At 46.2% G+C, this 21,774-nt stretch overlaps 1 protein-coding gene across 2 annotated transcripts in view; it reads right to left on the reverse strand.

Annotated features, from left to right (window-relative positions):
* LOC306771067 (rho guanine nucleotide exchange factor 4-like) overlaps window positions 1-21,774 on the reverse strand; it is a 69,328-nt gene that overhangs the window by 3,091 nt on the left and 44,463 nt on the right. For both annotated transcript variants that reach the window (XM_079260116.1, XM_079260115.1), the window contains exons 4-12: window positions 20,405-20,556; window positions 6,992-7,171; window positions 6,596-6,796; window positions 5,358-5,537; window positions 5,044-5,276; window positions 4,574-4,703; window positions 4,355-4,486; window positions 2,471-2,714; window positions 1,474-1,551 (exon numbers count right to left, since the gene is read on the reverse strand). In XM_079260116.1, the coding sequence (XP_079116242.1) occupies window positions 1,474-1,551; window positions 2,471-2,714; window positions 4,355-4,486; window positions 4,574-4,703; window positions 5,044-5,276; window positions 5,358-5,537; window positions 6,596-6,796; window positions 6,992-7,171; window positions 20,405-20,556 (1,530 nt within the window). The remainder of the gene's footprint in view (window positions 1-1,473; window positions 1,552-2,470; window positions 2,715-4,354; window positions 4,487-4,573; window positions 4,704-5,043; window positions 5,277-5,357; window positions 5,538-6,595; window positions 6,797-6,991; window positions 7,172-20,404; window positions 20,557-21,774) is intronic.

Consider the following 21,774-nt stretch of genomic DNA (forward strand, 5'->3'; position numbering starts at 1 on the left):
AGGTGTGTGATGTCAGCCAGGTGTGTGATCTCAGCCAGGTGTGTGAGGTCAGCCAGGTGTGTGAGGTCAGCCAGGTGCGTGAGGTCAGCCATGTGTGTGATGTTTGCCAGGTGTGTGAGGTCAGCCAGGTGTGTGAGGTCAGCCAGGTGTGTGAGGTCAGCCAGGTGTGTGATCTCAGCCAGGTGTGTGAGGTCAGCCAGGTGTGTGAGGTCAGCCATGTGTGTGATGTTTGCCAGGTGTGTGAGGTCAGCCAGGTGTGTGAGGTCAGCCAGGTGTGTAAGGTCAGCCAGGTGTGTGATGTTTGCCAGGTGTGTGAGGTCAGCCAGGTGTGTGATGTTTGGCAGGTGTGTGAGGTCAGCCAGGTGTGTGATGTTTGCCAGGTGTGTGAGGTCAGCCAGGTGTGTGATGTTTGCCAGGTGTGTGAGGTCAGCCAGGTGTGTGATGTCAGCCAGGTGTGTGAGGTCAGCCAGGTGTGTGATGTCAGCCAGGTGCGTGATGTCAGCCAGGTGTGTGATGTCAGCCAGATGCGTGAGGTCAGCCAGGTGTGTGAGGTCAGCCAGGTGTGTGATCTCAGCCAGGTGTGTGAGGTCAGCCAGATGTGTGTGAGGTCAGCCAGGTGTGTGATGTCAGCCAGGTGTGTAAGGTCAGCCAGGTGTGTGAGGTCAGCCATGTGTGTGATGTTTGCCAGGTGTGTTAGGTCAGCCAGGTGTGTGAGGTCAGCCAGGTGTGTGAGGTCAGCCAGGTGTGTGATGTTAGCCAGGTGTGTGAGGTCAGCCAGGTGTGTGAGGTCAGCCAGGTGTGTGATGTTAGCCAGGTGTGTGAGGTCAGCCAGGTGTGTGATGTTTGCCAGGTGTGTGAGGTCAGCCAGGTGTGTGAGGTCAGCCAGGTGTGTGATGTCTGCCAGGTGTGTGAGGTCAGCCAGGTGTGTGATGTCAGCCAGGTGTGTGAGGTCAGCCAGGTGTGTGATGTCAGCCAGGTGTGTGATGTTTGCCAGGTGTGTGAGGTCAGCCAGGTGTGTGCGGTCAGCCAGGTGTGTGATGTTTGCCAGGTGTGTGAGGTCAGCCAGGTGTGTGCGGTCAGCCAGGTGTGTGATGTCAGCCAGGTGTGTGATGTTTGCCAGGTGTGTGAGGTCAGCCAGGTGTGTGCGGTCAGCCAGGTGTGTGATGTCAGCCAGGTGTGTGATGTTTGCCAGGTGTGTGATGCAGAGCGGGTTCATCAGAGACCACCTCCAGAGAGCAGATGACCTGCCTGCAGTCCTGACCTCAGGTCTACCTGCAGACAGGTGTGACCGAATACGGTTCTTCCTACACACTCGTCTCTGCTGCTCATCCCACTCATGCTTTCTCCTCACATTAAAAATGGATTTTACAACAATAAGATTCATCATCAAGAAGCAAAGAAAAAACCACCAGAAGCTAATTTGCTGAAATTTAGCTGACTTGCGATGAATCATACTTCCATGTGAAGGCGTACCTTTGGGTTTCCCTGCTGGGGGGCTTTTGCAGGCATTCAGCATGGCCTGTTTCTTCTGGACCTCCGTGAGAGTGAAACCTGAGAATTAAAAAGAAAAAGAGAAGGAAAGTTTCTCAAACAAACATTTGTTTATGGAACAAATTCAACCAGTCTGAAATACATCAGTGCAGAAACTGGTTGAGATTTTCTGTTTGTGGAAGCAGGAAGAAGTCTGACTGCTTCTATTATAGTAAGTAAAACATAGAAATGATATTTGTCACAGAATGGAGCTCGAAGCATTAGAAAAGAAAAAAAAAAGTCCATATTTTGTCTGTATTTTAAATATATATTTGTAAATTATTAAAGACTTAAAAAAAAAAAAAATCTGACATTTTTCAGAGGTTATGTAGGGTCCACCATGACCATCAAACCACAACCAGTCGGTCACCCAGAAAAACTTGTTTTAGGGGAAAACTAAAGGGTTTCAATAGGTTGCTTCAGCATTTGCTGGTGAATTTTATTAAAAAAATTTGGTGTCACCATATAACACCATCTACTGTTACTATGTTATTAACACATGCAGTGTTTCCCCCAGGTCTGTGGCATTGTGATGAGGAGGGGTTTGCCATGATGATATGAAGCAGACGTATCCACCTCTGGTTCTCGAGGGCCACAATGCTGCAGGTTTTCCATGCATCCTTCTTCCAACACACCTGATGCAGATTAAATGGTCTCATCCAGAACCTTATTGGTTGTTTGGTTCATTTAGTTTGAGCCAGGTGTGTTGGAACAGGGAAACATCAAAAACCTGCATGACAGCAGCCCTCGAGGACTGACTTTGGATAGCCCTGATATAAACATGTGACCATGACGCTTAGTAACCCGTTATTTAGGAAAATAATTCCTTCTGTCGTGATGTGATATTGCAGATATAATATTTCCTTGTGCACAGTCAGATGTTCCTGAGCAGGACATGTCCTCTTTTATAGATTGGACATGACCTGTGTGCATGTCTGACCTGTCTCTTGGTCGTGGTGGACCTGTCTCCTCTCGTCGGCGAAGGCTCGGAGCCAGCGTTGCTTCTGTTCCGGCTTCTTGGTACACAGGAGGTGGACTTCATCACCGCTCAGCGACCGGAGTTTCAAGGCATTCTTCACGTTGATGTTAAAATCCTTCTCCTTGCCATCCTCCACATCTATCACCTCCATGCGATCCATGTCCATGCGTCCCTTGTAGTACAGCATGTCTCGACGCAGGAGGTCCTGCAGCGATACGAAGGACACATTTCGCCAGTTAGAGAACCAGGAAACTCCCAATATGCTGAATATTCTTCAGCTGAGTTAATCACAACAATGGATTCCAGATTGGAAATAACCACACGTCCAACAAACGGTTAGTGTCTGTAGACAGTGTGCTGGAATCGTCCCAGTCAGCAGTAATGAAAACCCATCCAACTAAACTGGACCCCACAGAGGTCCAGTTCTAAGCTGTTTTATAGCTCAGAATGGACCATCTGCATCTCAGATCAGCTTTTCTTCTACAGACAACATGATTTTTTTTTTAATGAGTTCATTTAATAAGCTTCCAAAATCAACCTTAAAATCATTCCAGCCAAAAAAATCATCAGAGGAACTGAAAATATTTTCCTGAACAAATTTCTTGTCTTTGGCTCTTTTTCTTCCATTCTGACTTGTGGTGGAGCTACATTTTTATACATGGGGGACCAAAGGCCATGCACTAAGAAAGGAAATGATTGTGTTCCTCTCTCTGATGTGTTAACTGTTGCCAGATTAGAGACAATAGAAATAAAACATCTTTTCATCAGTAAAACTAAGGACCAGTTCCAGGTTAATGCCTGGACGTGGTAGACCGGATCCTTGTGTGGCTAGCTTCACGTTGGAAGCTGCCAGGCTGTAGATGCTGCAGCTGATCTGTGTTCCTCCGCTTTAAACCTGTGAAATATCTCCTTTCTGGTCATTTGTACATCTGTTTTTTACTAAATCAAGGAGCTGACAGGATATATTTCTCATGCTCTAGCTACAACCAGCTAGCATCCTTGCTAGCCTCTTGTTAAACGGAATCATGTAGCACTAGCTTACAGATTGCGAAGAAATGTGGATATTAAAGTATTTTTTGAGAGTCTTTATAGTTTATTTTCAGCTCCAATGTGAAAACTTAATTAACTGAGTTGATATGTTGTCACTAAAAAGACTCACTAAAAACTAAATTACAATTTTCTCCACATTATCCTAAAGCTAATCTTGTGCTAGCATAGAGCCTACAACTCAATCCGTTGGTTTCCTTATAAAGGCTAATATGAGTTGGCTTTCATTATGTTTTTTTCATGTCTGTAAAGCGTCTTGAGATGGTATTGTTGTGATTCGACGCTATATAAATTGAACTGAATTGAATTGAACTACATTAGCACTGCTTTGTTAGCTTCATGCTAACATCCGGCTACATTTTCTCCCTGAACTTGCATAGAGAGAAAATGTCTTTGAAAGGGAACTACTTCAGTACATGACTTTAAACTGGTGCAGTGATGCTGAGTAACTTAGCTGTTATTCAAACCAAGCTAGCTGGAGCGCTTTGAGCTTATGGAAGCTGTAATACATGCTTATATTTCCTTCTTTAGATTAAACTTGAAGATTAATGTGATTTTTGCCCACACGTTTGTCATAAGATCATTTGATATGAATAATTCCCTCCACTGAATAAGTAAAAAGGAGGATGTTGTCTGTTTTTAGTGGAATTCTGCAGATGGAGTTACTGACTTAAATGTTATATTTATGATGCAGACATGAACACTGAGCAGCTGTTATTGTTCTCATACTGATTTCTGTTCTTTATTCCTCCTGCAGGGATGATTTTTCATATGTGGTTATCAAACTGTGTGAAATACCTTTTTGCAGTAAACCATCTGATGGTCGAAGAGAAAAAACATTCTCTGTTGGCTCTTCGTCTGAGGCTGGGACAGCTTGGTCAGCTCGCCTGAAAAGATGAGTTCAGAGCTTCTACTGAGAACGTCTTCACCCTGCAAGTAAAACACACACACATGTGAGTTATTCCTGCAACTTGTCCGCTGCAGAGGACCCTTTCAGAGCCACGTGTCCCGTCCCACCTCCCAGTCCTCTATGGAGCTCTGCCACTGGGCAATCTTATCAATATTCTCCAGGCGCCGTTTCCTCTCGTTGATCAACCGGGCCACGTTCTTCATGGCGTTTAAGGCCGCCTCAACATCTTTGTAGTCCCTGAAGATGAGAAAGCAACAGAGGGGAGGAAGGAGAGGACAAAGAAAATCCACCTTAAGTCCAAAAGCAAAACTGAAATCTGAAGAACCAAAAAAAAGAAAAAACCTCAATCACAAACTCAGCTAGAGAGAAACTGATTAGACCACTTTTCTTTTCCAAACAAACGTACATAAGATTTAGGAAAACAAGTCAGTAACTTTTACTGTGACAGTCAATATAAAAAGACAAATTTAGCATGTTTAATAAAACATGACATTATTCTAGACATAAAACTGGTGTGTTTTACGAGGAAAGCCGAGTTAAACGCTGCCCAGCTCTACTGGACGTGTCCGATGGTCACCTGTGCTGAGGGTTGGTGTACTTGAGGAGCTCGGCCAGCTGTAACGGATACTTGCAGATCTTCTGAACAGGAGTGAGCAGGAAGCCGTCCAACGAGATGTCGATCATCTTCTGCAGCAGTCGGCAGGCTTCGAAGAAGAATACGTACTTGTTGATCTTCATCAGCTTGGAGAGCTGGACGCAGGCATTGGGGTGGTTGTTACAATATTCCGAGTAGATCTGGAAATCTGTTTGCTGCACATGGAAGACGACAACGGAAAGAGTTAGAGGCGGCTGGAGTCAGACGGCAAACGGCGTGAAGGTGCTGGAGCTTACGTGTTCCAGGAAGCAGCATCCGATCTCGCTCAGGTGTGGCTGCTCCTTGTTGAACTTCTTCTCCAGGCCTTTCAGGAACTTCCTCTGGAATCGGTAGATCTCTTCGATGTTGCCAAAGATGGTGCGAAGCTGCTCTTCGTTGAACATGTCGGTCCTCTTGCGGCACTGCTTGATGTAACCCTGAACCAGACACAGTGTAATTAGATCCCGATGACGGACTGGTGAGTTTTACAAACAAACTTTTATACGACCTGAACGTCGCTGTGATCATCTAGAAACCAGTTTAAAAACGGGAACTTTTTATTCATTTTCATTTATTTCTTGATGCGTTTTGTAATTAATCCTTGTCTCTGCATTCGGCCCGCCAGTCTCATGACCATTAATGGACATTTTCTGGTGTTGACCTCCAGGTTAAGACCAGCTGACCCATCCTGTTCATGTTCATTAATATAACAAAGGACTTTTGGAAAGTACAACTTGTAAAAACACTCCTAAGATCTCAGTGTGTTGCATGACGTAGCCAACATAGCCGCAGTTTTCAACCCTCCGCTGCTGTGTTTGACGGTTGGTGTTGGATTGTAGCTAAACATGCACTCTGCACCCTGACTAAACGCCCCACGTTGCTCTGACAGGCGTCTAAAGAAGTTCCTCCACAAGCCTTACTGTTCGTTTCAACCCAGTTTTGCAATCTAAGCTCTAACATCTACAGACTGATGGATTTTTGCTTTTTCTCTGAGCATCCATCATTTATTTGCACCATATTTGCACTTTTTTTTTTCACTGCACATGAAGCATATTTATAGCAACTCATTCCAAATGTCATAATCTATATAAATATTACAGTCTACGCCTCATGTTCATGCATACCTACACCTCTTTTTACTCACATATCTGGGTATTACTGTAAATTTATACGACTAGTTACTGCACCTCTGGCTAGAAGCCAAACTGCATTTCATTCCCCTGTACCTGTTTATTTCATCTCATCTCATTTCACCGTGTGGTAATTTTACAGACATCCTGGGATTCAGAATCAACTTTCTCACCGCAGAATGACACCACAGAGTGGAAATGACCTGAGGAGCAGCAACAGCTGCATCTGTGACAACATCACTGATGTGTTTACATCAGGAAACAGCTAGACGTTTCCAGAGAGGTCAAACTGGACCGGTGATCAGAAGGAAGACGTTCACTGCAGCGGGTCAAGACAATAAGGGACAAAATGTCTCAATCCAGACCTCACAGATGTCCTTCAGATGCTTGATGTAGTCTCGCTCCGTGCTCATGATCTCGTTGATGACGTTGGTTCTCATCTGTTCTTTACAGGGTAAACCAGGTCCCAACAGTAGACCCAGACCGGCTCGGTCCTCGTCTCCAGCCTGAGCCTCCTCCAGGTGGGCCAGATACTCCTCCATAGGCTCATCCTGGTTCACACGCAACTGGAGAGTACAGGTACAAGTTCAACTTCATTCAGAACATTAAGAAGCTGATGTGAGCTGCAGCTTGTAACATGTCAGAACCCAGATCAGATGTTTCACCGATCTTTGTCTACAACCATGTCGCCGTAAACCAGACCGATGCCCGCCAGCAGCTGCAGCCGTTACCCCAACAGGACGAGTTTCTGTGCGTCTCACCCGAACAAAGCTGGCGGGGAACCAGCCCTCGCTGTCCATGATGCGCCCCCACCACCACTCCTTGTTGGTGGCGTCTACCACTTCGATGACATCACCAGCCTTAAAGCCGAGCTCCTGGACGTCCATGGTGACGTGGTCCCAGAGGGCCTCGGCATAGACCACGCTGCCATCGCTGATCAGCTGAGAGGGAACAACGACTCTGTTAGCTTCATGAACAAGGTAAAGAACCGATCCTGGACTCAGGACAGATCTTCAATCACTAAAACGGTGCTAAAAACACACATCACCCGGCGTGACGGAAACTTCATCAGCATCAACAGAAAATAGGAGACGGTTACAAACCAGATGCTACAGTTCCACAGCTGGGATGGAATTTAATATCTAAATAACAGAATGAAATGATTTCTAAATATCATCAAGTCTTATTTTATTCCCAGTAAAAGATTAATAACATGTCAGATATGATGAAACTAAGACATTTTATCCTTTATGGAAAATGAGGAGGGTTTCCTGGATCATACCAGAGGCTAAATATGAGTTGATTCTGAATCTGATGTAGCTACACATCTGTAAATAGCTGCAACAGGAGCAACAAAAGGCTGGAAAAGCAACAACTAGAGGAGAATTTACCAACTAATCTGGTTAACCGGCAACATGTCAGGAGCATGACTGGATATGAAAGGAACATTTCAGAGTCTCTTAGACAATCTGAGACAAACTGGATCTAAAAGTTGTGAAACAATTTCAGAAAAACATTCTTTAAACTTAGAAGATCGCACCATCTACAGTGCCAAGAATCAGAAGGAGTCTCTGTATGCTGGGACCAGGCTGGATGCTGGTGATGTTCTGCATTAACAGCAGACAGGATTCTCTACTGGAAACCAGTGCATGGACTCAGGAAGCTTCCAGAAACCAGTGTGAACCCAGTTCAGGCTGAAATCCACACATGCAGGTTAAAGCTCCATCATATGTGAAGAGGATCCAGAAACACGCCGTCTTCTCTGGACCAAAGCTCATTTAAAATGTTCTGAGTGGAAACCTGGATGAAGATGTGGAATAGTTTGTGGACAGCATGGACGGCGTGTCCTGCAGACTAAAGAGGAGAGGGAGCATCCAGCTTGTTATCAGCCTGCATCTCTGATGGGATGGGGTTGCATTAGTGCCGATGGCGTGGGCAGCTTCCACATCTGGGAAGCTCCATCAATGCTGAAACATCTGCTCCCATCCAGACAACGTCTCTTTCAGGGAAGACCTTCCACCATGCTGGACCACATCCTGATGGTGGAACAGGAGAACCGGTCCAGCAGGACCACATCCTGATGGTGGAACAGGAGAACCGGTCCAGCAGGACCACATCCTGATGGTGGAACAGGAGAACCGGTCCAGCAGGACCACATCCTGATGGTGGAACAGGAGAACTGGTCTGCTGCTGAACTGGTGGATCTGCAGGGGGGGGGGGGGGGGGGGGGGGGGTGTGAACTGAAGGAACAGCTGAAAATATAATTCTCTTTATAATAAAGAGTATTGCTTTAGATTCAAGATGTGCATCTGTGCAGAAACAAATCCTTTCATGCAGATAAAGAGCATGTTTCTACATTTTTATCTTCATCAAACGTTTCCTCCTCAGCAGCAGGAAATCTGGACTTGAAGCGCTGCGACTCCAACATATTTCATTTTAAATATGCACACATAAAGGATGTGACTGAAGCTTTGCAACGCCTCTAATTACATGAAACTGACCTGATAACTCCACACCGTTCTCTCTGCTTCAGCAGTCACTAAGCTTTGACGGGGGGGGGTAACAAGCAGCAAAAACACGCACTGATCACTGCTGACGTCTGCATAGGGAATGAGAAATCAATGAGCAGCCAGGCTGGAAGTAGGCTAAGATGGGAATACATTATGTAGAAGAGACGGATGAGGGTGAGGCAGAAAGTGGGTGAGAGCAGCGAGAGGCTGCTGATGAAGACGCTGCAGTGGTCATATTTCACCCCGGCTCTCACAGCACGCCGCTTTCACCGCAACACGGCCTCAGGCTCCACGTAGGCCTCTATCTGCTGCTCAGTCCTTTTTTCTGCAGACAAGACGATTCCTGATGGAAACGTCAGCACTCGACCTCCTCCAGCAGCAGGAGAGAAGCGCAGAAGCGTCTCACTCTACCTGCAGAAGCGTGTTAAAGACACCGTTTCATTTCTCCGCCGCTTGGCTGCATGATCCTTCACAGCGATGAGGGGAGCAGACAATGTGGCTGTTGCTTAGCAACACATCCACACCATCTCGCCTCTTTCATGCCTTACCTTCCGAATTCTCCTTTGACAACACGACATGCTCGTATGCGATGTGATCACGCTCAACATGTTTAGCATGATGCTCAGACATCACGCTAAACACGCCAGCAGCTGCTGCCCCGCCACCTGCACATGTCAGCAGGCATGAACTGGTGCTGAGGGGGTTTCTGGGTCAGACCAGAGGCAATGCACATCTGTCACACACACATCTGTGCAGTACAACAACCACTGTTTCTGAAATGTTTCCTAACGTCCACCTTAGTTTGGTGACTCGGCTGCTTTATGGAAAAGCGAGCCGAGTTGTTCCCAGGAGGAAAGTGGATCAGAGGGCGTCATCAACCGCAGAGTTTGGGGGGAAAACTGGTTTATTTAGCATCTTGGTCGTTAAAATTCAGCTGATGCATTAAAAGCAGCTCTGAGAGCAGATAATAAGAAACGAGATGGATGAAGAAGAAATCAACATGCAGTAAAATAATTCCTCAGCAGATACAAACATTTAGAAACACATCAAAGCTTCAAAGAGCCATTTACTGATTGTTTTATTTTCAGGTTCATTTCTTCTATTTTTAATTTCATCTTGACAGTGAAAACAGAATCACAATCAGTTCCATTTATTACATATGAAGAGAAGAAATTTCTACTTTTGGCTGGAAAAATGAGCAAAAACATGAAGTGATGCTGCAAATGTTCAAGTTTCGGTGCACAAAGCTGCTCCTAGTTAATTATTACGTCACATCACATTATCATTCTTATCATCAAACCATTTTCCATACATATTTAGTCCCAACAGGAGCCACCCAGCTCCAGGTCGTTGAGCCTGGATGGGGGCCTGTCTATCACATCATCAACACAAATGAGACAAACAAGCGTTCAAACTCACACTCAATCCTGGACTCAATTTAGAATAAATAAATCTGCCATGCATTTCTTTGTATGAACAGAGGACCACCAGAAGCACCAGGACCACATGGAGGGACCTCAGCGGAGATCCAAACCAGTTTCAGTCACGTTTTATTCATAAAACACCAAATCACACCGTATATGATCTTCACAGAGTTGAGATGTTACTATGTAATAAAGAGAAATTCCTCTGAGCAGCATTTGGTCACTGTGGGAGGAAAAAGCAGTCTAAAGGAAGGACGCATTGCTGAGAGTACACATGCTTTATTTGTTCTTCATCATCGCCACGCGGTTGTTTGTTTTCATCCTCAGCAGTTAGCATAAAGTCTGCAGGTTGCAAGTCAGTTACATAGACTGTATATAAAAGATGGGCGGAGCCCACGTAATATCACCCGTAGCTTTCTGAAGAGCTGAATTGAAGCTCGGTGGGCGGTTCCTACCATCGCCATCTTGGCAGGGGCATGCGTGTCGTCTCACCCGGAAAATACAAACATGGGTAAAGAGGTGGAGCTGAGAGGGGGGCTGTGAGCGTCATGGTGGATGATTGACATCGAGCGAACTCCGAGCTGCCGGTAGCTAAGAGCTAACCGAGCTAACCCGGAGATAACAGGAGCTAACCAGCTAACAGAGGTAAGCGGGCTAAAGCTAAGTCACGTTGTTAACCAGTTAAAAACTGTGGTTGTTCTACGTTCTTCTGACTTGAAGCGGGAGATCGGGTACCTGTCAATCAAAAGGACACGCCCCTAAATATGCCGAACTTCGAGATTAAATTACTTTTAAATGGACGAGTTAGAAAAAAATTCACTCCCCCCACAGTTGTCATGAAGGTAAACCTGACCTATTAAACCTAACATGGATTTTTGTAACAGGCTGTAAACGTGTTTATTTCTGCTGTAAACATGTTTATTTCTGCTGTAAACATGTTTATTTCTGCTGTAAACATGTTCATTTCTGCTGTGAAGTTGGTCTTTTTAACATGGGAGTCTATGGGGATTTGCTGTTTTGCAGCCCCTAGTGGATGAAGGGGGAACTGCAGTTTTATGCACTTCTGCAGAGGCTTCATTTTTAACCACTAAAAGTTGCCGCTTGGCCAGTAACCAGCAGGGGGCAGTGTAGGGACCGACTGACCTGGTCAGTGTTATCAGAGAGCATTTTAGAAGCCTGTTACGTTCAGGCACCGTTAGCTCAGTGTTTTAGCTCGCCACCAGCTCTGACCTCCTCTACTGTCTCCATGTTTATCGTTTTGTTTCCATGAACTCCATCAGGTCTGACTTCTCTACTGCAGCGGTTCCCGAGCCGTTTTAATATTTTATGCCTTTCTGAGCCATTTTTCAGCCATGTAACCGCCTTTACATTAAACTACACTTCCATATTCAATGCAGTCGAGTCTCAAACTTTTAGTACAAACAAGTACGTCTTCAAAAACATTAAATCTCTTGGAAAATTAACAAAATTTAAATATTTAACATCAGTTAATTATTTACATAATTTTACCTTACATTAATGTACATTTTTTGTTTCTTAAATTTTTAAATAAATTGTGTTTGAATAATAATAATAATAGTTTGTTGGGTTTTTTTTTTAAAACTTGATTCATTTTATATATTTATACCTATATATATATTTATATCCTTAATATATTAGGGTATTAATATTAAATAAATTTAATATATGTATGTACAGTTTTATATTTTTGCATATTTCTTGAACGCATTTATTTTATTATCTTGTTTACATTTTACTTATTTGACATGTTTACGCGTTTACACCATCAGATCAGAACGGATCGGCAACAAATCAAAAATCGTAATATTTACAGTAACTACACAAAGTAAAGTCAAATCATGTCATGTACCACCTGGAGTGTCTTTAACTACCCCAGGAGGTACATGTTGCCCCCAGTAGCGAACCAGTGCTCCAAGTGGAATCCTCTGGTAACAGCGAACAACTACAGAGCTTTTTCGCAGCACAAACGGCAGATTTATTCTGTATCTAAGAGGTAGACAGCTGCAGATTAACTGTGTTAAACAAGCTGGGAGCTTTAAGGTGTTTTAAAATGTTTTAAACTGTTTCTTTATTCAAACCAGACAGAAACAGTTTTACTTTACTGACTTTATGTGGATTATCAACACAAAGATGGGATTAAAATATTGGAAATGTCTTCATATGTTTCATACAAATTATTTGCACAAACTACTGAACAAAAGCATCTAACATGCATGTATGAATGATTGTTGTGTGCAACAGAAAATGAAACTGAAATGCCTAATGGAAGCTTTTTTAATGAATAAATGACTTAAATGTGACATTTTGAAAGCAAAACTAAGAGTTTACAGACTTCACTGTCAGATATTTTTGTTAGTTTTTGCTCCTAAAACCATCATATGGATGTGAAAAAGTCTGAAATGAAAAACTTACAGGAGGAAAAGAAGAGAACATTCATTCCTCGTGCACAACAACCCAAATCTTTTTTCTTTAGTGCCGACTGTAGATGTGTACAAACATGACCAAATCTACTGACAGTCATCAGTTAAGGCAGGAAAGCAGCCAAGCCAGCCGTCTCCAACCTCCATATTTCATCAGATATGAACACGTATCATCCATTCACACTGAATAATCTTCCTCCTGCTGTACCTGCGTTCTGCTGCTGCCATGCTGGACGCCCATCGATCCGAGCAGCCGCTTCTTCTCCTGTTTCAGTTTATCAGCTCTCCTCGTCCATGTAGAGGCAAGTGTCTGCGTGTTTGGAGAGGAAGAGTCCCGGTCCTGCGTGCGCTTTACTGGAAGGCCAGCAGGAACATGAGCACCACGTTGATGATGATGAGCAGCATCATGATGAGGAACACCACTACCTTCTGGGTCTCTGGGGGCAGGTTGCAGCGCAGCAGGGTGTTGAAGAAGCCCAACCTCTGCCTGCTCCACCTCCCCGAGCCACTGCCGCGAGCCATCAGTCCACTTGCCTCGTCCTCCTCCTCCTCCTCAGCACCCCTCCCCCGTCGCCTTTCCCGTAGCGCCGAGCCTCCACACCACACCGCGTCCCCTCGCCCTCCTCGACTGTCGCCGTCGCTGTCCTCTAGCGCTGCTTTCCACCTGCGCTCGGCTCCGACGGTCACCTCCCCTCCTTCTCCTGCCACTTTGCCGATGCCCAGCGTTGCCCCCGGCCTGCCAGCGGAGGCTAGGTGCCCGTCTATATCAGTGTGTGAATCAGTGAAGCTATTTGTGTTGAGTGCCCCCCCCCCTCCCCTCTCCGTTACTCCTTTTTGTGCTTCAGGCACCTCCTGTCTTTCTTCTTCCGATCTGCAGACAGATAGTCCTCCTTTTCCTCGCGGCTCCTCTCGTCTCGCTTCCCTTCTGGTCAGGATGTCGGGATGAAAGCTGGCGGATGGGATGCTGCATCTCTCTGGTACACCATCATGCCTCCTCCGTTCCCCCCCCCCCCCCCTCGTCTCCTCCTTGTAATCTATCCGTGCGCTTGAATTCCAGAGCCTTCTTCTTTGGTTCAGTCGTTTCTGTCCATCAATCAGCCGGACATTTGTCCCCTCTCCGGATGATTCCCTCTGTCTGCGATGAGAGCTGCTTCTAAAATGGTGCTCAGAGCTGCCTGGAGCCTTGCTACCTCAGCCATCCATCTAACAACCAGAATCACCCTTTTTTCTATCACTCCCCCCTCCTTCCTTCCCTTCCTCTTGCTTTTTTTGTGCGTGCCCGCCCTTGCATCGCTAGCAGCCAATCATAATGCACAGTGTGTCAGCACATCCTGGATACCGGAGAAGTTGAGGCAAGGCCATAGCAACCCATGGGAAGCAGGCGAAGCAAAGTGGGGGGTGGGGAGACGTATGGAGGGGTGCAGGGAAGGCCATGCAGAATAAAAAGAGATCTCAGGGGGAGCAGCAGATGCGTGTTTGTTTGTGCACGTGTGCTGAAGGATCATTTTATATGAAATGTTCATTTTTGTAATTATATAAGAAACAGTGTCGCACTGACAGGCAGAAGGGAAACATTTCATTTTAATATGTTCTGATTACAGCAACTAAGCTGTAGCACAATGATCTCACCATCCACGTTATCAGGTCCACCTTCCAGTACCAGGACCCCCTTTGGCCTCCAGAACTGTCTTCGTTCTTGGTCAGATGGATCCAACAAGGTGGAAACATTCCAATCAGATTTTGTTCCATAGAATACGAAGCGTCTCCTGTTCCGCCTCATCACCATGAAAATATCCCGTTCCACCTCATCACCATGAGAATCTCCCGTTCCGCCTCATCACCATGAGAATCTCTCGTTCCACCTCATCACCATGAGAATCTCCCGTTCCACCTCATCACCATGAGAATCTCCCGTTCCACCTCATCACCATGAGAATCTCCTGTTCCACCTCATCATGATGAGAATCTCCCGTTCCACCTCATCACCATGAGAATCTCCCGTTCCACCTCATCACCATGAGAATCTCCCGTTCCACCTCATCACCATGAGAATCTCCCGTTCCACCTCATCACCATGAGAATCTCCTGTTCCACCTCATCATGATGAGAATCTCCCGTTCCACCTCATCACCATGAGAATCTCCCGTTCCACCTCATCACCATGAGAATCTCCCGTTCCACCTCATCACCATGAGAATCTCCTGTTCCACCTCATCATGATGAGAATCTCCCGTTCCACCTCATCATGATGAGAATCTCCCGTTCCACCTCATCACCATGACAATCTCCCATTCCACCTCATCACCATGAGAATCTCCCGTTCCACCTCATCATGATGAGAATCTCCCGTTCCACCTCATCACCATGAGAATCTCCCGTTCCACCTCATCACCATGACAATCTCCCGTTCCACCTCATCACCATGACAATCTCCCGTTCCACCTCATCACCATGAGAATCTCCTGTTCCACCTCATCATGATGAGAATCTCCCGTTCCACCTCATCACCATGAGAATCTCCCGTTCCACCTCATCATGATGAGAATCTCCTGTTCCACCTCATCACCATGAGAATCTCCTGTTCCACCTCATCACCATGAGAATCTCCAGTTCCACCTCATCACCATGAGAATCTCCCGTTCCACCTCATCACCATGAGAATCTCCCGTTCCACCTCATCATGATGAGAATCTCCCGTTCCACCTCATCACCATGAGAATCTCCCGTTCCACCTCATCACCATGAGAATCTCCAGTTCCACCTCATCGTGATGAGAATCTCCCGTTCCACCTCATCGTGATGAGAATCTCCCGTTCCACCTCATCATGATGAGAATCTCCTGTTCCACCTCATCACCATGAGAATCTCCCGTTCCACCTCATCACCATGAGAATCTCCCGTTCCACCTCATCACCATGAGAATCTCCCGTTCCACCTCATCACCATGAGAACCATGAGAATCTCCTGTTCCACCTCATCATGATGAGAATCTCCCGTTCCACCTCATCACCATTGGAACCATGAGAATCTCCCGTTCCACCACATCACAATGAGAATCTCCCGTTCCACCTCATCACCATGAGAATCTCCCGTTCCACCTCATCACCATGAGAATCTCCCGTTCCACCTCATCACCATGAGAATCTCCCGTTCCACCTCATCACCATGAGAATCTCCCGTTCCACCTCATCACCATGAGAACCATGAGAATCTCCTGTTCCACCTCATCATGATGAGAATCTCCCGTTCCACCTCATCACCATTGGAACCATGAGAATCTCCCGTTCCACCTCATCATGATGAGAATCTCCCGTTCCACCTCATCACCACGAGAATCTCCCGTTCCACCTCATCACCATGACAATCTCCCGTTCCACCTCATCATGATGAGAATCTCCCGTTCCACCTCATCACCATTAGAACCATGAGAATCTCCCGTTCCACCTCATCACCATGAGAACCATGAGAATCTCCCGTTCCACCACATCACAATGAGAATCTCCCGTTCCACCTCATCACCATGAGAATCTCCCATTCCACCTCATCATGATGAGAATCTCCCGTTCCACCTCATCACCATGAGAATCTCCCGTTCCACCTCATCACCACGAGAATCTCCCGTTCCACCTCATCACCATTAGAACCATGAGAATCTCCCGTTCCACCTCATCACCATGAGAATCTCCCGTTCCACCTCATCATGATGAGAATCTCCCGTTCCACCTCATCACCATGAGAATCTCCCGTTCCACCTCATCACCACGAGAATCTCCCGTTCCACCTCATCACCATGACAATCTCCCGTTCCACCTCATCACCATGACAATCTCCCGTTCCACCTCATCACCATGACAATCTCCCGTTCCACCTCATCACCATGAGAACCATGTGAATCTCCTGTTCCACCTCATCATGATGAGAATCTCCCGTTCCACCTCATCACCATTAGAACCATGAGAATCTCCCGTTCCACCACATCACAATGAGAATCTCCCGTTCCACCTCATCACCATGAGAATCTCCCGTTCCACCTCATCATGATGAGAATCTCCCGTTCCACCTCGTCCCAAAGCTGCTCTGCTGGATGTAGATCTGGTGACTGTGGAGGCCGTTGGAGGACAGTGAACTCATCGTCATGGTGGAGATGATGTGAGCTTTGTGACATGGTGCATCATCCTGCTGGAAGTTTCCATCAGAAGATGCTACACTGTGCTCAGAAAGGGATGGACATGGTCAGCAGCAGGACTCAGGTAGGCTGTGGAGGTTAACCGGTGATCCTGACGGCAGGATGGATCCATGTTGTCATGATGTTTCCAGCAGATTCTGATCCTACCATGTGAATGTGGAGCTGAACTGGAGACTCATCAGACCAGCAACGTTTCTCCATCTTCTATTGTCCAGTTCTGGTGAGTCTGTGTGAATTGTAGCCTCAGTTTCCTGTTCTTACTGACAGGAGGGAACCCGCTGTGGTCTTCTGCTGCTGGTTGGACATGTTGTGTGTTCAGAGATTATGTTCAGCATATCTTGGTTGGAACCAGTGCTTACTGGACTTCCTGTTTTCTTTTTATCATCTCCAACCAGTCTGACCATTCTCCTCTGGAAACACTGGAGATGATTTTGTGTGAAAATCCCAATCATTAAATTAAAAGTTACTTAAATCTCCTTTCTGCCTTCTTATGATGCTCAGTTTGAACTTCAGCAATTCGTCTTCACCGTGTCGACATGACTAGATGTTCTAAGTTGCTGCCATGTGATTGGCTGATTAGATATCTGTGCTAACTAGCAGTTAAACAGGTGGAGCTGGTGACATGGAGCATGAGTTACTGGGATATGTACGGATTATTTTCACACATATTTGACAGCAATAACCATATAAACTACAGTTTTCGGTGAGACACAGATGATTTTTACCAGATCTGACCAAACACCTTCATTCATAAACGAGTTTATCTGGAAGTTTTCCAGTGTGAATGAAAACAGACCAAAGATAATGTCTGTGAAAGCTGCATGGAGAGAACAGGACAGCAAGCTTTGCTGGGAATCAGGTTCTGTGTCTGTAGACATCCACCTAACTCTACTTTGTTTTCATTTGGATTCACTTCAGCTGGAATTTATCAGCTGTTTCTCTTCAAAATAAGACCACAAAGCAAGAATAATGAGTTCATTTTCAATAAATGAACTAATTAATTCTAAATGAACTAAATTAATTCCATTCTAGATTGTGCTGTCTGCTGGCAGCAAACTGTAGTAGCTCTGACTTGCTATTTTGATTTTTTAAAAGTACAAACTCTTCTCACAAAGATATTACCTCAAATGAGGTATTTTTTTCTGAGGATTTCATGCCGGTTCGGACGGTGTGCTGCAAGGAAGAATTTTCTGCAACCCTATTTTTGGCTGTTTCAAGGCTTGTTATGATGAGTCTCCATGGCAACGAAAGACTTGTTTACAATTGTGATCAACTGATTAACCTCTCCAAAATCAGGATTATCAGTGAAACAACACATCAAATCCCGATGGAGTTGAAAAGAAAGAGAAGTGGATGCAGAGCGGGAGTGAGACAGAGGACAAAGAGATGGAGATTTAAACCATTTCTCCCAACCGTCTTAATGGGAAGATCTGACCATAATCTGGTTCTTCTCACCTCCATCTACAAGCCCATCGTTCAGCAGCAACCAGTCATCACAAAGACTATCAAAATCTGGTCTGCTGAAGCTGAAGACGCTCTTAGAGGAGGCTGCATTCCTGTAAGCAGCCATCAGCCTTCGGAACAAGACTTCCTCAAATTAATGATTATATACTACAATATTGAATTTCCCTTTGGGGATTAATAAAGTATTTTTCATTTAATTTAATTTAATTTCTGTTGATTAGATATTAGACAGATAAAGAAGAAGCAAACATCAGATCTGGCTGATCGGTGTTAAATACATCTGAAAAAGAAGCTGCAGAAGCCTCGTCTAACATGGTTAATAGTCAATATTAGCTTATTGGAAGACGAGTCACCGGAAATGAGACGAGACGTAAACGTGAGCAGAGTTAGATGTTGCAACAACCCGAACATCCATCACTGGCTCCTCTTCTCCTCATTATCACCTCGCTGTCGTGGAAACACTCTGATGAAGCTTGGAGCATCCGTGTTTCAGGGAATTAGCTCATAGCAACTGACCCGGTGAAGTCAGCGAGCTGTGAAAGCCCACCTCTCCATGGACCTGGCCTCAATGTGCAGGTAGACTCAGCATTGCTACCCAACAGAACCGGGTCGTACCAAAGAACGGGTCTCCTCCGTGTTGCTGCTGTGCCACAGAGGCTGCTCGCCTCCCATGTTTCCAGTTCAACGCATTCTGCTTCTACTGCAGACCAGCAGGCATGATTTACTGCACACCAACCAGTTCTCCTACATGTCTGTCATTCCTCATACAATCCTGCAGCTCCAACCAGATCCGCCTCTGATGCAGGAAACCCAAAGCACGATGCAGTTAAGATGTTATATCTGCATGTCTGACCAGCAGGTAGCAACTACCAGCTGGTCGGGCCAGAAAGCTAGCAGAGGAGAAGAGGAGAATGAAAAGACGACATAGAGGAAAGATCATGTAGAAACTGCAACCTTGTCTCCGTGCAGCCGTTTTATCTGCCTCCTGTCTGTATATCTTCATTAATACAATGTGAGATTACTACAGAAAGGTCCAAATCAACACATTACTGTGTCAAAGTAAATTCTCCTGGAACACAGTCGACAATGTGGAAGCTCCCTCCTCTGAGAAGGAATCCACGTCCACTGAAACCCAGAAGACAGCAGCTCAGTTCATCAGGAATGACTGATGTAATACCAGGAACGAGTGACGTAATCCTGGTTCATGCTGCTCCTCTCTGGACGTAAATCATCTTTTATCTCCTTCCAGATGAAAATCATCCTTCATGAATCATCTTTCAGTTGGAAATAAGATCATTTTCATGAAATAACGCATAACCTGCACACGGCAGACTCATGAAGACTGTCCAGATGGTTCTGGAGATGACTGTACATCACTTAGCCACTGGATGGCAGCAAAGCTCTGATGCTGCCGTTTATCTGCATCTCAGGAGGAAAACAGGCGCAGAATCATTTCCATTAAATCCTGTTTGTCACCGTCTGTGGTTTGAGGCACACAGACGGAAGCTGGAAGGACTGAAATGTGCTTCACTTTACTGATCCAGACAGATTAAAAACATTAATTCTTCAGTCCAGATGATGCTGAGACACACTCCGTTTAGCCCAGAGTACCGTCTGGCAGGTTTCTCTCCCTAAAATGATGCTTGTTCTCTAATCCAGACATGACACACGTCTGATCCCGCAGATTCACCCTGTCATCTTGAAGCTTCAGCGTGGTTTCCGTAGGAGTCCGCTGTGTACATACAGCCGTGCATCAGCACGCTGCACAGAACGTATCCATGACAACCAAAGAACCCAGTAACCCCAGAGCTTATTTTTGCAACCTCTCCAGCCAAAGTGAGGTCTTTTCCTGCGTACCCGCCCTGTTCGCACCCTGACAGCAGAAGCTGACATCGACCTGCTCCTCCAGGTCTTCATGCTGTTAGGTCACATGATCCCACAGCAAGCACAGACCTGCACCAGAACATCTTCAGCAAACACGCAGTTACATCCATGATATGAGACATCATGATGAGACAAAGATGCTGCTGCTTCTGCAGAAAACACGTTTTTCTTTTCAGCTTTTCTCTCAGATTCTTACTAAACATGAAAATAATAAACTCATCCAACTCAAGTCACACAAGTCACACGACATCCTCGTGTTTATTACCTCGTTGATGGCGAGCTGCTCTCCTCCGCCTCCTCCCGGGTGTCCGAACCGGTGTCCAGAACTGCGAAAGTCTTCGTAGAGAAGATCCTCGTCACTGCCGAGCTCATCGCCGATCCCTGTCTTCTCCGACGCCCCATCAGGAACAATCACAGCTGGGAGAGGACAGGAGAGGACAGGAGAGGACGGGACAGGACGGGACAGGACGGGACGGGAAGGGATGGGACAGAATGAGACAGGACAGGATCGATGGGACAGGAAAGGACGGGATGGGACAAGATGGGATGGGACAGTGTGGAATGAGACAGGACAGGAAAATAGTTAAAAAGAGTATTTTGTCCTCCATCTGGACACTGAGCCGGTTATAAAACCTGGTTTTGTAGATTTAACGTCAGAAACGAAGTGACTCCTGTTTCCAGACATGCAGATGTGATTCTACTTCTTCGTGTTTTCTGCATGTTTTTCCTTTTCCATCCATCTGTTTGTTGTGTTTCCAGTACTACACGCAGGAAGGATCTGTGATACTGGGAACCATTAACAGACTGACGCTAACAGGTGCCAAACTGTTGTCCTGAACTGGGGCCAGGCAGACACCATCGCCCCGCCAGCTGCTGCGGCGGCACAGTGACACAGTGACCTTGCAGCTCAGCTGTGGGTGGGGGTAGAAGCCCTCATGGCTGTGTGTTTGTGGATGACAAAAGGAAAACCATCTTGTAAAACCCTGTGACATCATCTGACAAACACCCCCCCCCCCCCTGGCAGCGTCTCGGTACGGTACCAGCAGAGACGATGTGATGACCCCAGCTACTGACCACACATCCATGCTTTAACCACAGTGTTTGGTTTATCTGCAGACGTGACGCCGTCGGCATGTCGGCCGCTTCCAGAATAATCCGGCTTTTGTTTCGTCTCATCACAGAGAAGAAACCTCTGAAGTGTGTTGAAACACTTTGTGGCTACCTGCTGAGGAGCTAAAAATACTCCTGCTGTCACACTCCATCAGAGACGCATCACAGCCACGACAGTCTGTCTGAGACGGCCGCGATGAAAGAGCACGATGTGGAGAGACACTACGTCACCCAGCGTGGGAGTGGGAGGGTTTCCACCTGCCTGGCTGAGCCGGGACGATTCGGCGCGAGCAGCTGCATGTCAGAGAGGCATCATGGGACGTTTTAGACATGATCACGGTGGTGGAAGTTACAGCCTCCGCCCTGATGGGGGCAGTGCAGGACGCTCTGGTGGGGGAGACGTAGACAGGCCTTCATGTGCGGGGGGGTGGGGGTCTCCTGCAGGTCCAGCTCACAGAACCATGGAGGGGGGGCGGGGCAGTCAGGAGAGTCATGGCAACAGCCAAAACATCAAGACAGAAGCAG

The sequence above is a fragment of the Telmatherina bonti genome, assembly GCF_933228915.1.
Source record: "Telmatherina bonti genome assembly, chromosome: 20".
NCBI lineage: Eukaryota > Metazoa > Chordata > Actinopteri > Atheriniformes > Telmatherinidae > Telmatherina > Telmatherina bonti.